The 14016-nt window shown below is 55.5% G+C and overlaps 5 protein-coding genes across 5 annotated transcripts; 3 read left to right on the forward strand and 2 right to left on the reverse strand.

The window, feature by feature from the left end:
* Positions 1 to 22: 22 nt before the first annotated feature.
* On the forward strand, positions 23 to 480 carry J7T54_001256 (uncharacterized protein; the record flags this gene model as incomplete). The annotated part of the gene is made up of 2 exons (XM_051505214.1): positions 23 to 292; positions 346 to 480. The coding sequence occupies 2 exons, from the start codon at positions 23 to 25 to the stop codon at positions 478 to 480; spliced, it is 405 nt and encodes a 134-aa protein (XP_051363255.1).
* Positions 481 to 973: 493 nt separating this feature from the next.
* On the reverse strand, positions 974 to 2748 carry J7T54_001257 (uncharacterized protein; the record flags this gene model as incomplete). The annotated part of the gene is made up of 3 exons (XM_051505215.1): positions 974 to 1296; positions 1461 to 2417; positions 2475 to 2748. The coding sequence occupies 3 exons, from the start codon at positions 2746 to 2748 to the stop codon at positions 974 to 976; spliced, it is 1554 nt and encodes a 517-aa protein (XP_051363256.1).
* A 2485-nt stretch (positions 2749 to 5233) lies between these two features.
* On the forward strand, positions 5234 to 7939 carry J7T54_001258 (Dolichol kinase-like protein; the record flags this gene model as incomplete). The annotated part of the gene is made up of 2 exons (XM_051505216.1): positions 5234 to 5807; positions 5859 to 7939. The coding sequence occupies 2 exons, from the start codon at positions 5234 to 5236 to the stop codon at positions 7937 to 7939; spliced, it is 2655 nt and encodes an 884-aa protein (XP_051363257.1).
* Positions 7940 to 8031: 92 nt separating this feature from the next.
* J7T54_001259 (uncharacterized protein) lies at positions 8032 to 9746 on the reverse strand (the record flags this gene model as incomplete). Its single annotated transcript, XM_051505217.1, has 2 exons — positions 8032 to 8146; positions 8200 to 9746. 2 exons carry the CDS (start codon positions 9744 to 9746, stop codon positions 8032 to 8034), a joined length of 1662 nt encoding a protein of 553 aa, XP_051363258.1.
* A 317-nt stretch (positions 9747 to 10063) lies between these two features.
* J7T54_001260 (uncharacterized protein) lies at positions 10064 to 13686 on the forward strand (the record flags this gene model as incomplete). The annotated part of the gene is made up of 10 exons (XM_051505218.1): positions 10064 to 10288; positions 10344 to 10682; positions 10753 to 10835; positions 11322 to 11536; positions 11591 to 11623; positions 11726 to 11865; positions 12512 to 12593; positions 13083 to 13129; positions 13188 to 13283; positions 13342 to 13686. The coding sequence occupies 10 exons, from the start codon at positions 10064 to 10066 to the stop codon at positions 13684 to 13686; spliced, it is 1605 nt and encodes a 534-aa protein (XP_051363259.1).
* Positions 13687 to 14016: the final 330 nt, after the last annotated feature.

The following is a 14016-nucleotide window of genomic DNA, read 5'->3' on the forward strand; positions in this document are numbered from 1 at the left end:
AGGCTTCTAGCGTGTACACATCATGCCTGCAGACGACTACGTGCCTGTCGGCGGCGGCGCATTGAAACTGAAAGGCGCCAAGATTGAGAAGAAGAAAAAGAAGAAAAGCAAGAAGCCCGAACTCGAGAAGAATCTTGCGGCACCATCCGAAGAGAGCGATGCGAAAGCGATAGCGAAAAGGGACCAGTCGCCCACCAAGGGAGACGACCGCACAGCCAACGAAGCAGACAGCACGCCAGAGTCGCGGAAAACAGCAGCTGAGCTTCGGTATGAGGAGTTTAAAAGGAAGAGGGTACGTTTTGATCTCCCCGGCGGCGCAGGCGGATGCTGACAGAGGCGCTGCAGCTGCTCAAGATGGCGGAACAAGAGGGCTCGCGACCGGAGCTCATGAAAACACACAAGGAGCGTGTGGAGGAGCTTAACACGTACTTGTCCAAGCTCAGCGAGCATCACGACATGCCCAAGATTGGACCTGGCTAGGCGACTCGTGGGGCACATGGCGTTGTGGCGAAATTGATACCCAGGATACATGCTTTAATCCGACTTTCTTTTTTTTTTTTTTTTTTTGCAACCATGGGCCGTTGATCAGGCGAGGTCCCATCGGTTTACTACTCCCTTCAGATTCTATCGCCGATCCTCACAGGCGACTCGAGCTGAGAGTGGCCGTACAGCGGAGTCCAAATTTAGAGGCGCAGCCTTCTACTACCTGGTGAGCTCGGCAGATGCTCGACGAGGATATGGCTACGCCCACATGAACACGTGAAGAACAGATGTGAGCCCGGAATGCAAATCAAAGACCATGTAAATTTGTTGCAAAATGAGGCTAGTACCCCCAAAACGCCTTGTAATGCTATATATCCCATATGTGTCTCCTTTCCCAAAAGGACCATATCCTGTGGCCCGTCTATTATTCTCTTGACCCATAGATACTAGGAGAGGCATAATTCATTTCTTGATCGTGGGCTCCCGCCCATTATGAAAGTAGGAAGGCTGCCGCAGCGAGACCAATAACCACGGCCAGCGCCGGGTTCTTGGCCACGCCGACATTCTGCAGGTCGGGATCGTCGTCGTCGTCGCTGTCATCAGGCGCCGAGGTGGGATCAACCTCCACCCAAGAAGTCGACGTGATGGTTGTGACGCTGCCACCTTCCATAGTCGATGTGATTGTCGCCGTCACGGGACTCGACGTTGGCTCATCCTCGTCATCCTCGTCATCCTCGGTGGTTGTGCTCGACTCTGCCTCTGTGGTGGTCGAAACCTCCTCGTCTGTGGTGGTGGTGGTGGTCGTCGTCTCCTCTGCTTTTTGACTGTCAGTATGAGCTCTAGCGGTTTATGAGTTGCTAGCGAATCAAGCCATAAGAATGAATAGGTCGTTCCTGGGGGACAAGGCAGAACAGTGGAAAACACAACAAGGAGCGCAGAAACAGCTGAAACCATAGCGAGGTCGCGGTCGAACATACCGAGAGTTCTCGATGTGATCTGCAGCGATGTCTCCAGCGAGGTCTCCAGCGAGGTCTCCAGCGAGGTCTCAAGTGAAGTCTCAAGCGAAGGCTCAAGCGAAGGCTCAAGCGAAGGCTCAAGCGAAGGCTCAAGCGAAGGCTCAAGCGAGGGCTCAAGCGAGGGCTCAAGTGAAGTCTCAAGTGAAGTCTCAAGTGAAGTCTCAAGTGAGGTCTCGAGTGAGGTCTCGAGTGAAGTCTCAAGTGAAGTCTCGAGTGAAGCCTCAAGTGAGGTGTCCGTGGTACGGACTTGGGAAGTGGAGAGAGAAACAATGGCAGTGTTGGTCACGGTGGGCAGTTCAGAGCTAGGTGACGCGGACGGAACATGGGACTGTCCCGACGGAGACCTACTTGGAGCAGTGGACGTGGCGTCCTGGGATGTAGATGGCGTATCCGTGCTGGGCGCAGAGGAAGGCGCAGAGGAAGGCGCAGAGGAAGGCGCAGAGGAAGGCGCAGAGGAAGGCGCAGAGGAAGGCGCAGAGGAAAGCGCAGTGGAAGGGGCAGAGGAAGATTCCGGCGGCGGAGACCTACTGGGGGTAGACGTGGACTCTGGCGCAGTAGACGTGGACTCTGGCGCAGTGGATGTGGACTCTTGCGCAGTGGATGTGGACTCTGGCGCAGTGGATGTGGACTCTGGCGCAGTAGATGTAGGAAGGATAGGAGAGGTCGAGGAGGGGGCGTTCTCGGTGGTGGACATACCAATTGTGGTGGTCGTGGTCTCCTCCGTCGTCGTTTCCTCGGGAGCGTCGCTCGTTTCGACCGTTGTGGCCTCGGTATCCGATATGGTTTCGGGTTGCGTAGTGGTCGTTGTTGTGTCGGGAGGAGGGAGCTCCGTGGTGGAAGTGTCTGGCACCACCTCTGAAGTTGTGGGATCAGCTGTAGTCGTCTCGGTGGAAACTTGGACAGTCGTAGTGGCGATTGCTATGGGCATGTTAGCTCTATCTATCTATTGTAGTTCAGTTGCGAATGAAACTATACCTGTCGTCGTGACAGCAGGAGGCTCAGACTCTTCCAATGTTGTGGGCAGATCTGCCACCTCGTCTGAGGTAGTAGGCTCCTGGGGCCCAGTGACGTCGCCATCGCTGGCTGATGGGATGGGAGTGCCGCCAACCCCATCATCCTGACGCCTGTGAATCTTGATGGGCTCTAGAGCCTCCTCTTCGGTGATCGCAATCAAGACGGGGTCTTTCTGAGGCTCTGTCGCTTGCGTCTCCCGGCTCTCCGCCGCCAATTGCTGGCCGTGGCTCCACATCTGCTCTTTGTTCGCGCAGCAGTTGGCAATCATCCCCAAGGCGAATAAAGCGACCAGTCCTACAGCGAGAAGGCGACATCGTTGGCTTTTCTTGTCGTCTCTTTGTCTCGACGAGACAGTGAATGCATCATTCTGAGGGAGCGGCGCCTTCTCATCGCGTGGGAGTACTGACTGAGATGCCATTGCAACGGTCGATAGAAGGTTCTGGTGTCTCAGCAGCCTCTAAGGAGACCGACGCGGGATGGCAGCTGGCGAGCCTGGCTGCTAGACGTTGAAAATGACCGTAACGTCGGTGACGTCGGTGATGGCAAGATGAGGTGGCCGGGCTTGGTTATTGCACTGAAACAAGCCAGGTGGTTCTGAGGACTCCACGCGTGCGTCCAGCAAACAGGCACAACGCTAGGTAGGCAGGCAAGCAGTGACTTGACAACGAATGTTGGAAGCTGCAGATGGAGAACAAGAGTAGAAGGGAAAGAAAAAGGAAAAGATGAAGCAATGGTGGTGACAAGTCAAGCCATGCAAAGCTGGTGAGTTGAGGTGTGGTGAGGCCAGGCGGCGGCGGAGGAGAAAATGCCCAGAGTGATATCGAAGTCCAGGCCAAGCCCACAAGAGTCAAGAGGTGTGTGGAGTGGCAACGCACCTTGGACGATGAGCGCATCCGGCTGGGCTAATTCGCCGTGTCGCCGTCAGCCAAGAGCCGGATTTCGACCTGAACCATCTGATACGAGGTTTTGGTCCGGCTGTAGTGCCGTTGCCGTTTGCATCTACGTAGCTGCTATAAATGGTGCCCAGATTAGCGAGGCTAATGAGGTATTGCCTGGCCCATTCCACGATCGCCTTGGGGATCTGGGAGATCCAAAATGGCCTGTGACCTGAAATTGCTGGAAACAACGTCTCACTCTCACCCTGGACACAAACCGCCAATACATCGCGCCGGATTTGACGCTCGAAACCCTGCCCAGTCATCATCATCATCACCCAATGGTCCACTGCCCGGCTCCATGCTGCAGCAGGCTCCGGTCAAGCCAAGGCTGAGACCTTGTGGCGCGAGTGGTTCCAATTGTTCCAAACAGCACCAGCCGTTCAACAGCTATTACCTTGGCGTTTTGGAGACAAAATTAAGTTAATACGTAGGTACTCAGTAGAAATCCCACTCCAGCTATCCGCGCCCTCTCCCACTACGTATGTAATTCATCATTACGTACAGATGCGGAGTACTATTCGTGGTGCCGGAACTTTTCCTTCGCTCTCAATGGACGATGCCTGTGGACACGAGGCGCGCCTCGTGATGGTGAATTTCCAGACACAAACTTTCACGCTATCTGACCACCAGTATCCAACGGCGCACAAGCGCGCAGCAGCATGCAGTAGCTGTGCATTTTGAAGGCGACGCCCAAGTGGCGTCTCCTCAACGCAAGGTGAAACGAACCTGAAAGTGGTGTTCTCACGGTTTTGATCGACACCACCACATCAGGCTCTTGAGAAGTTGCCATTGACTTTGCGCGGCGCCCGTCGCTGGCGTGGGAAAACCCCTAGGTCAATTAGCCATATGGCCAGCTATTAGCTCAAATACGGATACGTATTCCGCAAAGGCTGGCCAAGCTCCCCTCACTAGGAGCATTTGATGGTGGCTGGCATCTTGCGGCCCTGAAGTTCCTAAACTACGGACAGTACCGGCACAAACACATGGCGGGGCTTCAAAAGCTTGAGCTTGAAGCTCCTCAAAACTCACCCCGAGTTCCCAAAATACCGTACTCAACTTGGCGCATAACTCACATAATCGTAGCTCCTATGTTGCGACCGCAGTGCTATTTCTCCCTGCAGTTGCCCAGTTTGGCGGCCTATATCGGTGTCTGTAGGTGGTGAACTTGGCAGACGCGCGTTATCGCCTGGCCCAGTCGACGCTGTCGTGACATGGGATTAGCGTCGGGGCCTGTTACAGCCTGGTCACAGCGAAGTTGGCACCGACAATCCAGCAATAGGTTTTTCGAATTTTGGTCTAAAGAGAGAAATGATGTAACGCTCATATCGCAATGTCTCACTTATCTGAACACGATATGCCGATGCTCAAGTGAATAGAATCGAACACTTGAAAGGACATGGAACTGCGGGAAAAGAGTCCTGCGCCCCAACGACAAAGTGAGCCGCACTTTCATGTGATAGTGAAGGCAATGAACGTCCCGGCTGGACCATGGAATGCATTGTCAATTTCTGCAAAGCCCAGTCGCTTCCACTTTATTCTCCCAGTCCAACTCAGTTTTCACTGTCCCTTACTATTATTTCTCCCTCGCCATCCGCCCCTCTCGCCGAAGTTCAATTGCTGTGCAGGCCGTCCACCTGGCACCAATAATCACCCCTCCAAATCTCACCCGAGAATCCAGTCCCCGTTCATTAGCCCTGCAACGTCAACCCCTACAGACGCGTATCCGAGCCATCCTGCTTCACTGCTCCCATGATTCAGGACAGGTAATCCAAGGCCGAGATCATGCCCGAAAATCCCAGCACCGACTCGCTGAAGCCGCCCGACCCCGATGAGCAGGATAGCTTGCGCGCGCTGAACCGCACACCGCATCCGTACCACCACCAGAGCGAGCATCTCCCCTATGCCGCCGACCACTTCGACGTGCGCAGTGCGAACGAGTCGCTGCGCCCAAGACCGAATGGAAATGGAACGAGCAAGTCGCCCCGGTCGATAGCAGACGCGTACAAGGAGTCCTCCCCTGGGAGCGACAGTGGCACCGAAGCTGACGACGAGCACTTTCTCAAGGGGCTGCCGGCCCCCAAGACCAGACTGCATAAGGGGCTGAGGGGTCAGAATGAGCATTTGTCGGACACGCCGTCGCCCATGCCCTCGCCGACATGGACGGGAAAGGAGGCCAAAGATTACACATCCCAACCCATCGCGCGGCAGCAGGCACTGGGGAGCCGAATACTGGGGGCGGTCCGTCGCAACAAGAACTTGACGCAGCGCGCCACCGAGGCTGGCATTGTCACTTTCCTGAGCTGGATGGTCATGGCCAATGAGCAGGTTCAGCCGCTGGTCAAGACGTGGAAGCGAGGTGAGCACCCGAGGTCGTCTGCACGAGCGCTACGTGTTACTGACCATTAAGACTTCGAATTGCTGGGATTGATTTACACAAGTTTGCTTGCAATGTATTCCGTGCGCGTTGCCATTTGGGGCTACAGGAAGCGGAACCCGACGAAATTCATTCCCCTACGGCTACCTGCAAACTTCGACCCTGCGCCGATTCTCTGGCCGCCCGCCGTCACATTGTGCGTCTCGCTGCTGGTGGCCACCGACAATCCCGCCGTGATCCTCCCCAACATGATCCTCAGCATCTGCACCTGGCCGCAGCAGATTATACCAAAGTTCGAGCTTGGGTCGGCCTACGACTCCGTACACTGGGCCCTGACTTGCCTGCCTCTCGTATGGAGTGCATCCCGTCAGAATGTCGTTCGCGTCGCAGGAACCCATGCTTTCGTCTCCAACGAAGAAATGGTGCTGTTATACCCGCTTCACCAGACGCTCTGCGTCGTTTTGCACCATCTCACCACTACCAGCCTGCTCACCGCAGAGCTGCAGCTTTTCTCCGTTGCGCTGATCAACGTCTTGATCCTGGCGTCATCACCCCAGATCTACGTCCTCAAATCATTGCTGTGGGTTGGTGGGCTTGGCATGCTCGTAACGTGCAGTGGTGTCATAAAGTCAGGCATCATCCTGGCCAGGGTGCCCAAATGGCGGTTTCGCAAGATCCCTGGGCACGGTCACCGGCCTCTGTGGAAGGAACTATCAAAAGTCTTCTCGTGGCGGAGGATCAAGAGCGAGTTCTTTGGTTCCATGAGAGAGGCGCGCATGGACGACGTTAGCACTTCGGATGATGAGGTCGAGTACAACCAGTTCAAAACACCCAAACGAACCCAGACCTTGGGTGCAGCCCTCAACTCGACATCAAAAGGGCGAGGTGGGCGACCTTCAGACAACCGCGACTTCCAGCCCAGTGGTCTGGCCCGCAGCCAAACATTATCCTATGCCAACGATTTGCCTCAGATTCACCACTCACATACATCATCCGGCCGCAAGAAGCGTTCGACATCAGTGACGCTACGACCGTTCCTGAAGCTGACTTATACGCAAGCCGTTATCCGGAAGTGGCTGTATGCGCTCCATGTCTATTCCATGCTCGGCGTCGTCATCCTCGGAGGCATCCGCACACACATGCAGCTCGTTGCTTTCAAGGGCAAGGACCCTATCGGATGGGCACTGGGCTACTTATTCGGCGACTTGCCCGCCTTCCGCTTCCAGGTCGTCAATGCCAATCTCGAACGCTGGATCTGCCTCCCGGAGCGCACCCAGGACGAGGACAAGCTGTGTCACATGGGCTGGGTACAACATGTCCGTCACAATGACTTTGGGGAGGCCAACACCCGCCTGCTCCTCGCCGCGTACTGGGCGATTGTCGTGATAGTCGGACTGGTCGTCGTCTTCCGGCTCCAGAACATCTACGAGGTCGACACGCGGCGCAAAGTGTTCCACTTCATGATGGTGGGCATCTTGCTGCCAGGCACCTTTATTGACCCGACCTTTGCCGCCCTGGTCCTGGCCATTGTGTTAGCCATCTTTCTCGGCCTCGACCTGTTGCGAGCCAGCCAGCTCCCACCTCTGTCCAAGCCGATTGCTTCGTTTCTGGCACCGTATGTCGATGGCAGGGACTTTCGCGGCCCGGTGGTGATCTCCCATATCTTTTTGCTGATCGGCTGTGCCATCCCCCTGTGGCTGGCTTTGGCGGCGCTGCCTCGCTCCGGGGCGGGCTCCAATGCGGGCTGGGAGGTGCCGACCCGAGAAGTCAGCATGGTGTCGGGCGTGATCTGCGTTGGGTTGGGCGACGCCGCAGCGTCACTCATTGGGCGTCGCTACGGGCGTCGCAAGTGGATCTGGGGAGGCGGAAAGAGTCTAGAGGGCAGTTTGGCCTTTGCCGTGGCCGTCTTTGTCGGTCTCGCGGCCGCGAGCATCTGGCTTCGCGTCGGGGGCTGGCCTATTGCGGACGAGCGCGCCGGTGTTCTGCAAAGCGCCCGGAACGCTGCGGTGTGCGGCACCGTGGCTAGTCTCACGGAGGCGGTCCTCACGGGCGGAAATGACAATGTCATTGTGCCGGTGGTGCTCTGGACTTGTGTGAAGAGCCTCGCGATATAGACGGATGAGCAATGTGTAACGACGTAATGTGTGATGAAATCCACAACGCTATGCTTCATGTGCCAGCGACTGACTATATATGCTGTTTCTACTCATGACATTAGGTCCTCCAGGATGGCCTCGAGCTCCTCTTTCCCAAAGGGAACGCTCAGCAACTCCGTGCCAATGGCATCCTTTCGACTCGTGATGATCTGATGATCGTGGAACCTGTACCGGTTAGCTGTGGTGTCTCGCTTCGAGATGAGACAGTGGGGACGTACTCTTTCAACAATGTTCGGAAAGCCATTTCCGAGCTGCAGATGAACTCCTCCACGGCTTTGTTGTAGATCATTCTATACTCGACTCCAACGTCCTCCCCGCCACCAACACCTTCCTCCTCCATCGCAATGAGCACCTCGCCGACGAGCAGCTGGAACAGGTTTCGCGCGTTCTGAGGTAGCGACTTGAGGACAAAAGAGACACCTTCCCGCCCATTGATGCGGCGCGCCTTGCGGCCGAGGAGCTCGTGCACGTCGTCCACGACATCGAGCTCCACCGTGAAGGGGCGAAAGGTCGTCGCGTCGTGAAAGGCAAAGTTGAACGATGAGCGCAGCCCAACGTCCCACAGCAGTGAGAAGTCGGGCGTGTCCGCTGAGGCGATGAGGCGGATCTGCGGATGCGATGCGAGTTGCGCCAGCGTCGCCTGGTGCGTAGCCTTGCGTATGGGTGCTCCGTCAATGGAGTTGACGAGGATGGCCAGAATGGTGTCCGGCGCCGAGGCGAGGCTGGCAAGCAGGACCTGCATCATATTCGGGGGAGGACCTGCCGGGATGCGCACGTTGAGTGCCAGGCCGAGGGTGGAGAGGATGTCTCTCATCGTGGTCGTCTGGGCGTAGCCGTTGACAATGACGATTCTCTGCGTCTTGCCCGGTGGTGTCTCTTGGTAGAGTTGCTTCGCCAGTCGCTGCAGAAGCGGTCGCTTGGATCCATACCCATACAGACATATGCTGAATCCCTGAGAAAGCTCAAACGTCCACTGAGGAAAGCTCTTGGCGTGGAAAGCTTCGAGGTCCTCGATCTGGCTCTGGTGTCGGTCCGTCTGCTCCCTTAGCAAGGTGAAGTATTCGTCATGTGTTAGCAGACTCAGTGCTGAGAGAGTGTTGTTCGAAGTCTTTGGTTTCCCCGGCTTGTTGTGTAAGAAGTAGAGCTCATGGGACGGTAGATCCCTCGGCGGAGTGGGTGACTTGTCCCGTTTCTTCCTCCCTCTTTTTTCAGGCGTATCTTTCGATGGTGTTGCATCTGTCTTGTCCCCGTCCTCCCCCGCAGCTTCCTCTTCACTTGAGTCGTAGATTGCTCCCGCTATGCCATCCGGCTCCGCATCAGAATCATCGTTGCCAACGACCGATTCGATCAGGGCGCGTGCCGACTTGCGACGGGCGGATCGATCTGCGCCAGCCTGTCTACGGGGCGTAGCATCTTCGTCCTCGCCGTCTTTGTTCTTGCGCTTGGAGGGTGTCCTTGGGTCAGATGCCCTTGGCGTGGGCGTGTCGCCATTCGGCCTGGGTTTTGGTGGCCGCCCTCGTTTCCTGGGCGTCGTCGTCGGTGTCTTCTCCGCAGGCGATGGCTCAGCAAAGCCGTTGGTCATTGATTCATGCTGGTGGTCGGCGTTTTCACGATTTGTGATATCGTCAGCGCCCAGAGCGTCACGTCTTCGCTTCGAGGGCGTCTCGGATTCGGTTTCGTGGTTGGCATTGGAACGACTGCGCTTTCGGGGCGATTGAGAGTTCACAACAATGGGGGACTGATTCTGAGCCTTTCTTGGGGGCATTTTGCCTTGATCCCGATGTCACTCGCTCGAGTTTCGAAGTTGGCGCAAACGACTGTGGGAGGAAGGAAGCTGATGCAGGGTAGTTGGAATTCCGTGAAATGTCGAGAACGCGTCCAGAACGCGCCGGTGGAAGGAGCATCGTGGCGCTAATAAGTACTAAGGTACCTACCTACCTAGATTTGGGTCTTTGGCGGCTTGAATGCGTGGCGTCAGTCAGACATCCCTGCCACCTGCCATTTGATGCTCAGAAACATGAGGTCGTCCATTCTCAATCTCACCTTTCATCAAAACACCCCAGTGTGGTACTGATACTGATCATGATCAACTTCAATGTATCTGCGTCTTTTAATGTCATAAAAATCCTTTTCAAACCGGGCATCTGCCTCCCGCATCACACTGTGCCAAACTTTGGCGAATTGCCAATTCCCCTGGATAAAGGTTTTCGGAGCAGCGGATACAATTCGCAGGTCCAAGCAGTGGTGTTGGACAAGGATGACTGCTTCGCCTATCCTGAGACGAGTGAGGTGTACCAACCATATCAGGTCGGTCTTGTTCAGCGAACCTGAAGCCCGCACATCCGACTGACTAGCCGCGAAGGAACATTTCGAGGCGCTGAAGAGGGCGTATCCTGGGCGCAAACTCCTCATTGTCTCCAACACAGCTGGCGCGAAGAGCTGGGATCGCAAGGGGGATCAGGCTGTCGATGTTGAATCCGCGACGGGCATCACTGTGCTTCGTCATGCCGTGAAGAAGCCTGGGTGCGGCGCAGAGATTATGGACTACTTTAAGCAGCACCCCGAAACGGGCGTGACGCACCCGTCCCAAGTCGCCATCGTAGGCGACCGCCTGACCACCGACATGATGCTCGCCAACATGATGGGTGCATGGGGCGTGTGGGTGAAGGATGGAGTGAAACCGTTGAAGCAGAAGAGCATTGTAAGCTTTGCCAATAACATCTGCTCGGCCCGCGTCGTCTCGATTTCACCGACTGACCTTGATTGACTAGTTTGCCCGCTTGGAACATCGTCTCGAAGCCTTCCTGCGGAGACGAGGCTACGATGCACACGAACCTATGAGCCCATTCGAGGAGTGAGAGCGGTGAAAGCATTGAGTTGTTCTCGTTTCATTGTTTTGGTCATTGCTACTGCTGCCTAAGGCCGGCGCCATCACGTGGAGAGGCTACGATGGTTCATGCAGGGATGTAAAGGTCACGGAACGAGACGACAATCGGGTTCTCACGTGCCAATGATTCAATGAGCAAATGAACCACCCCAACAGAGCGTTTGCTTGGCCATCTGTTCTCTTCTCAAGGGCATTGTATTGTTACAGAGCTGGCTCACCGACTCCCTTCTTTTAGGTTGAGGGGAATGGCGCCTCCCGAGACCAGGCTGGCTCTTCATTGAATCATGCACAAGAGCCCTGTGTGTGGTGCAGCACAAGGTCGTGGGTATAAAGCTTCTCCTTCATCTTGGCGTTGGACGAACGGTCCTTCTTCGAAGCACACATTGATACTCCTCATATCCTTTCCTGTATCGATACATTGTCTTACATCCCACAACCTTCCGCCTCTATCAGTGTGAGATCCAAGGGGGTGTTGGCGCAGCCTTTTATCATGGGCGGCAAGACATGGCAAGAGGATGAGGAGAAGTACTTCTGGCATCGGCTGATTCCCACGTCACCGGAAGGACTGGACCCGGCAATTGCGAAGAAGTCGTGGGGAGAATGTGCTGCGCAGATGCAACAAGACCTGGGTTATCGCGGCCATCGCAAGTATGGCAAGCAGATGATATGTACGTTGTGGTCTTATTCAGCCATGAAGCGAAGGACATGACTGACATTGGCAGACGAGCATTTCTACCAGAACTGCGTTACTGGGCGTATGTCCCCTCGCTCGTGCCGTTACGTGATCGAATATATGCGAAAGCGAGGTAAGTGATCCTCGATCAAGAGTGTAGAACAACTTATTGATATGAAAACAGGTGACAGGCCCATCGAGCATGCCCCTAACGCCAAACGCGCCAAAAAGGAGAAGCCTACTGCAGCTGCTGTTTCCATGGCGAACGACACTGACAAGTCGAACTGCGAGGGAGAAAACACTTGTGCGCCCTCAGCCAAGCCGGTACATATTTCCAGCCCTGATCATGCAAATGCCCGCGCTGCTGTACATGTCGAGGTCCCTGGTTGCTCCGCTGACGATGCCGCCGCATCTGGCAAGGCATCCTCTTCCCGCGTGCCTCTCCCCTTGACACCTATTCGACGAACAACACCGTGTGGAAAGCGAAACATTGTTCGTCTTCCATCTGTCGCTTCCCTCCTCAGCCCTCAGATCCATGCTTGGCAGCCCAAACACGGCATTCGAGGCACATGGTCTGGCTACAAGGTCCCTCTGACTCGAGTGCCCTCCAATCCGGTATCTCCCAAATCTAGGCTGGACAGAAGCGCCACACAGGAGATATATCCAAAGCAGCTATCTGTCTCTGGGTCGAGCCGGAATGCCAGTGCCCGTCATCGCCATTCGCAGGGAAAGATAGCAGGCACTGTTTTCTCCTCTGGATTCGAAGCCCTTCTGGCGGCTGCTGAATCGGTTTCTGCCCATAACTTTCGGCAGACATCGCCTTGCTCTGAGAACAGTCGTCTACGGGGGTCCGTGTTCTCTAGTAGCGCGGTTGATGCATGCGACAGCAAGACCACCAAAACCACGCTGGAGGTTGGAGGGGACAACAAGGAGAACTATTTCGCTAATGATCACTGAATCTTTATTATAGGCTAACAAGGCAATGGGTCGCATGCATTTTCACATTGGCAGGGCGTTCGGGAATAGCAAACTGGAGACAACTACTGTTGGAGGTTGGTGAACACTGTTCGAGCTGAGCTCGGGGTTTTCGAACTCACGGGGTCAAGGACTGTTTGGGGCATTGACAGATGGCGTTTGGGGACATTTTATGACAGTCAAAAAGTAGTGGTTTGCGAATTCTGATGAAAGCTTCGATGGCTTCCACGCTATTTGTGGCATCATGCATGTGCAGAGAGGTTGTAGATCCGACGTCTTGATGCCAAGCCGGGGCGTCACGCCCGTCAGTGGAGGCGGCGGGGCAGAAGGCGGTCACGTGCGGCAGAAATATATTTCGCCAGTTCTCGGGGATAATATGAGCTCGACGGCAATTCGCGAGCATTGGATGTTTCTTGGGAATCGGGGACCCATAGCGCTTTATCGCAGCAGCACCGCATCGCGCCGAACCACGTTCGCTTCACCACGTTCGTATCAAGAGTCGACACCTCGCGCAAACGACACGATGAACTTTCCCGGCATGAGCGGTAACACAACCGCTGGCGCAGCGGTGCCAGCGGTCCCTGGCATGGACAACGACCCTGGCGTGAAAGCCGTACGTCTCCCAACAACAAATATATCGCAGGAACGCATCACTGACATGAGCGTATCAGATGAAAGCGGCCATGGAGTCATGCGCAGGAAAGACAGTCATGTCCGGCGTAATGGGGTTTGGAATGGGTGGTCTCTTTGGCATGTTCATGGCATCCGTACGTCTTCCCCTTCTCAGCCCTGTGAAGAGAGGCCTGTTTCTAACACCCAATCCAGATGTCATACGACACTCCTTACGGCAGCCCCGGCACACCAGGCAACTCGCTCCAAGGCCTGCCCCTCCGCCAACAGCTCAAACTCGGCTTCAAGGACATGGGCACACGCTCCTACTCCATGGCCCGCAACTTTGGCAAAGTCGGCGCGCTCTTCTCCGGCATCGAATGTGGTATCGAGGGCCTACGCGCCAAGAACGACCTCGCAAACGGCGTCGCTGCAGGCTGCCTGACGGGCGGCATCCTGGCGAAGAACGCGGGCCCACAGGCGGCTGCGGGCGGGTGTGTGGCGTTTGCCGCATTCAGCGCAGCGATTGATGCGTACATGCGACAGCCGAGCGACGAATAGACAGAAGACGCAGCATAGATGGAGAAGATGCGGCATGATTTTCAGGGCATACGGCGTTTGGGACATGGGCATATTGAGGGCGTTAAGAGGGCTTCTCTCACCTACCTTGGATTTGGGTATGTCATGTATCGTGCGCTGACAGCGCTTTTGTACAGTTGTGTATTATATCCCCGCGTTGTCGAGCCGTGTGTTACACAAGGGGGAAACAAGGATGTACAGATATGGAAGAGGCCACGTCAAGACTCCAAAGCTCGGAGGGGCTAGAATAGAAACATCAGAAAGGCACGTTCTTTTCAAATTCCTTACGCTCCCGCATGACATGATTCAGTA

This window comes from Emericellopsis cladophorae, assembly GCF_022114955.1.
Source record: "Emericellopsis cladophorae strain MUM 19.33 chromosome Unknown NODE_13_length_450635_cov_117_157991, whole genome shotgun sequence".
Lineage (NCBI taxonomy): Eukaryota > Fungi > Ascomycota > Sordariomycetes > Hypocreales > Bionectriaceae > Emericellopsis > Emericellopsis cladophorae.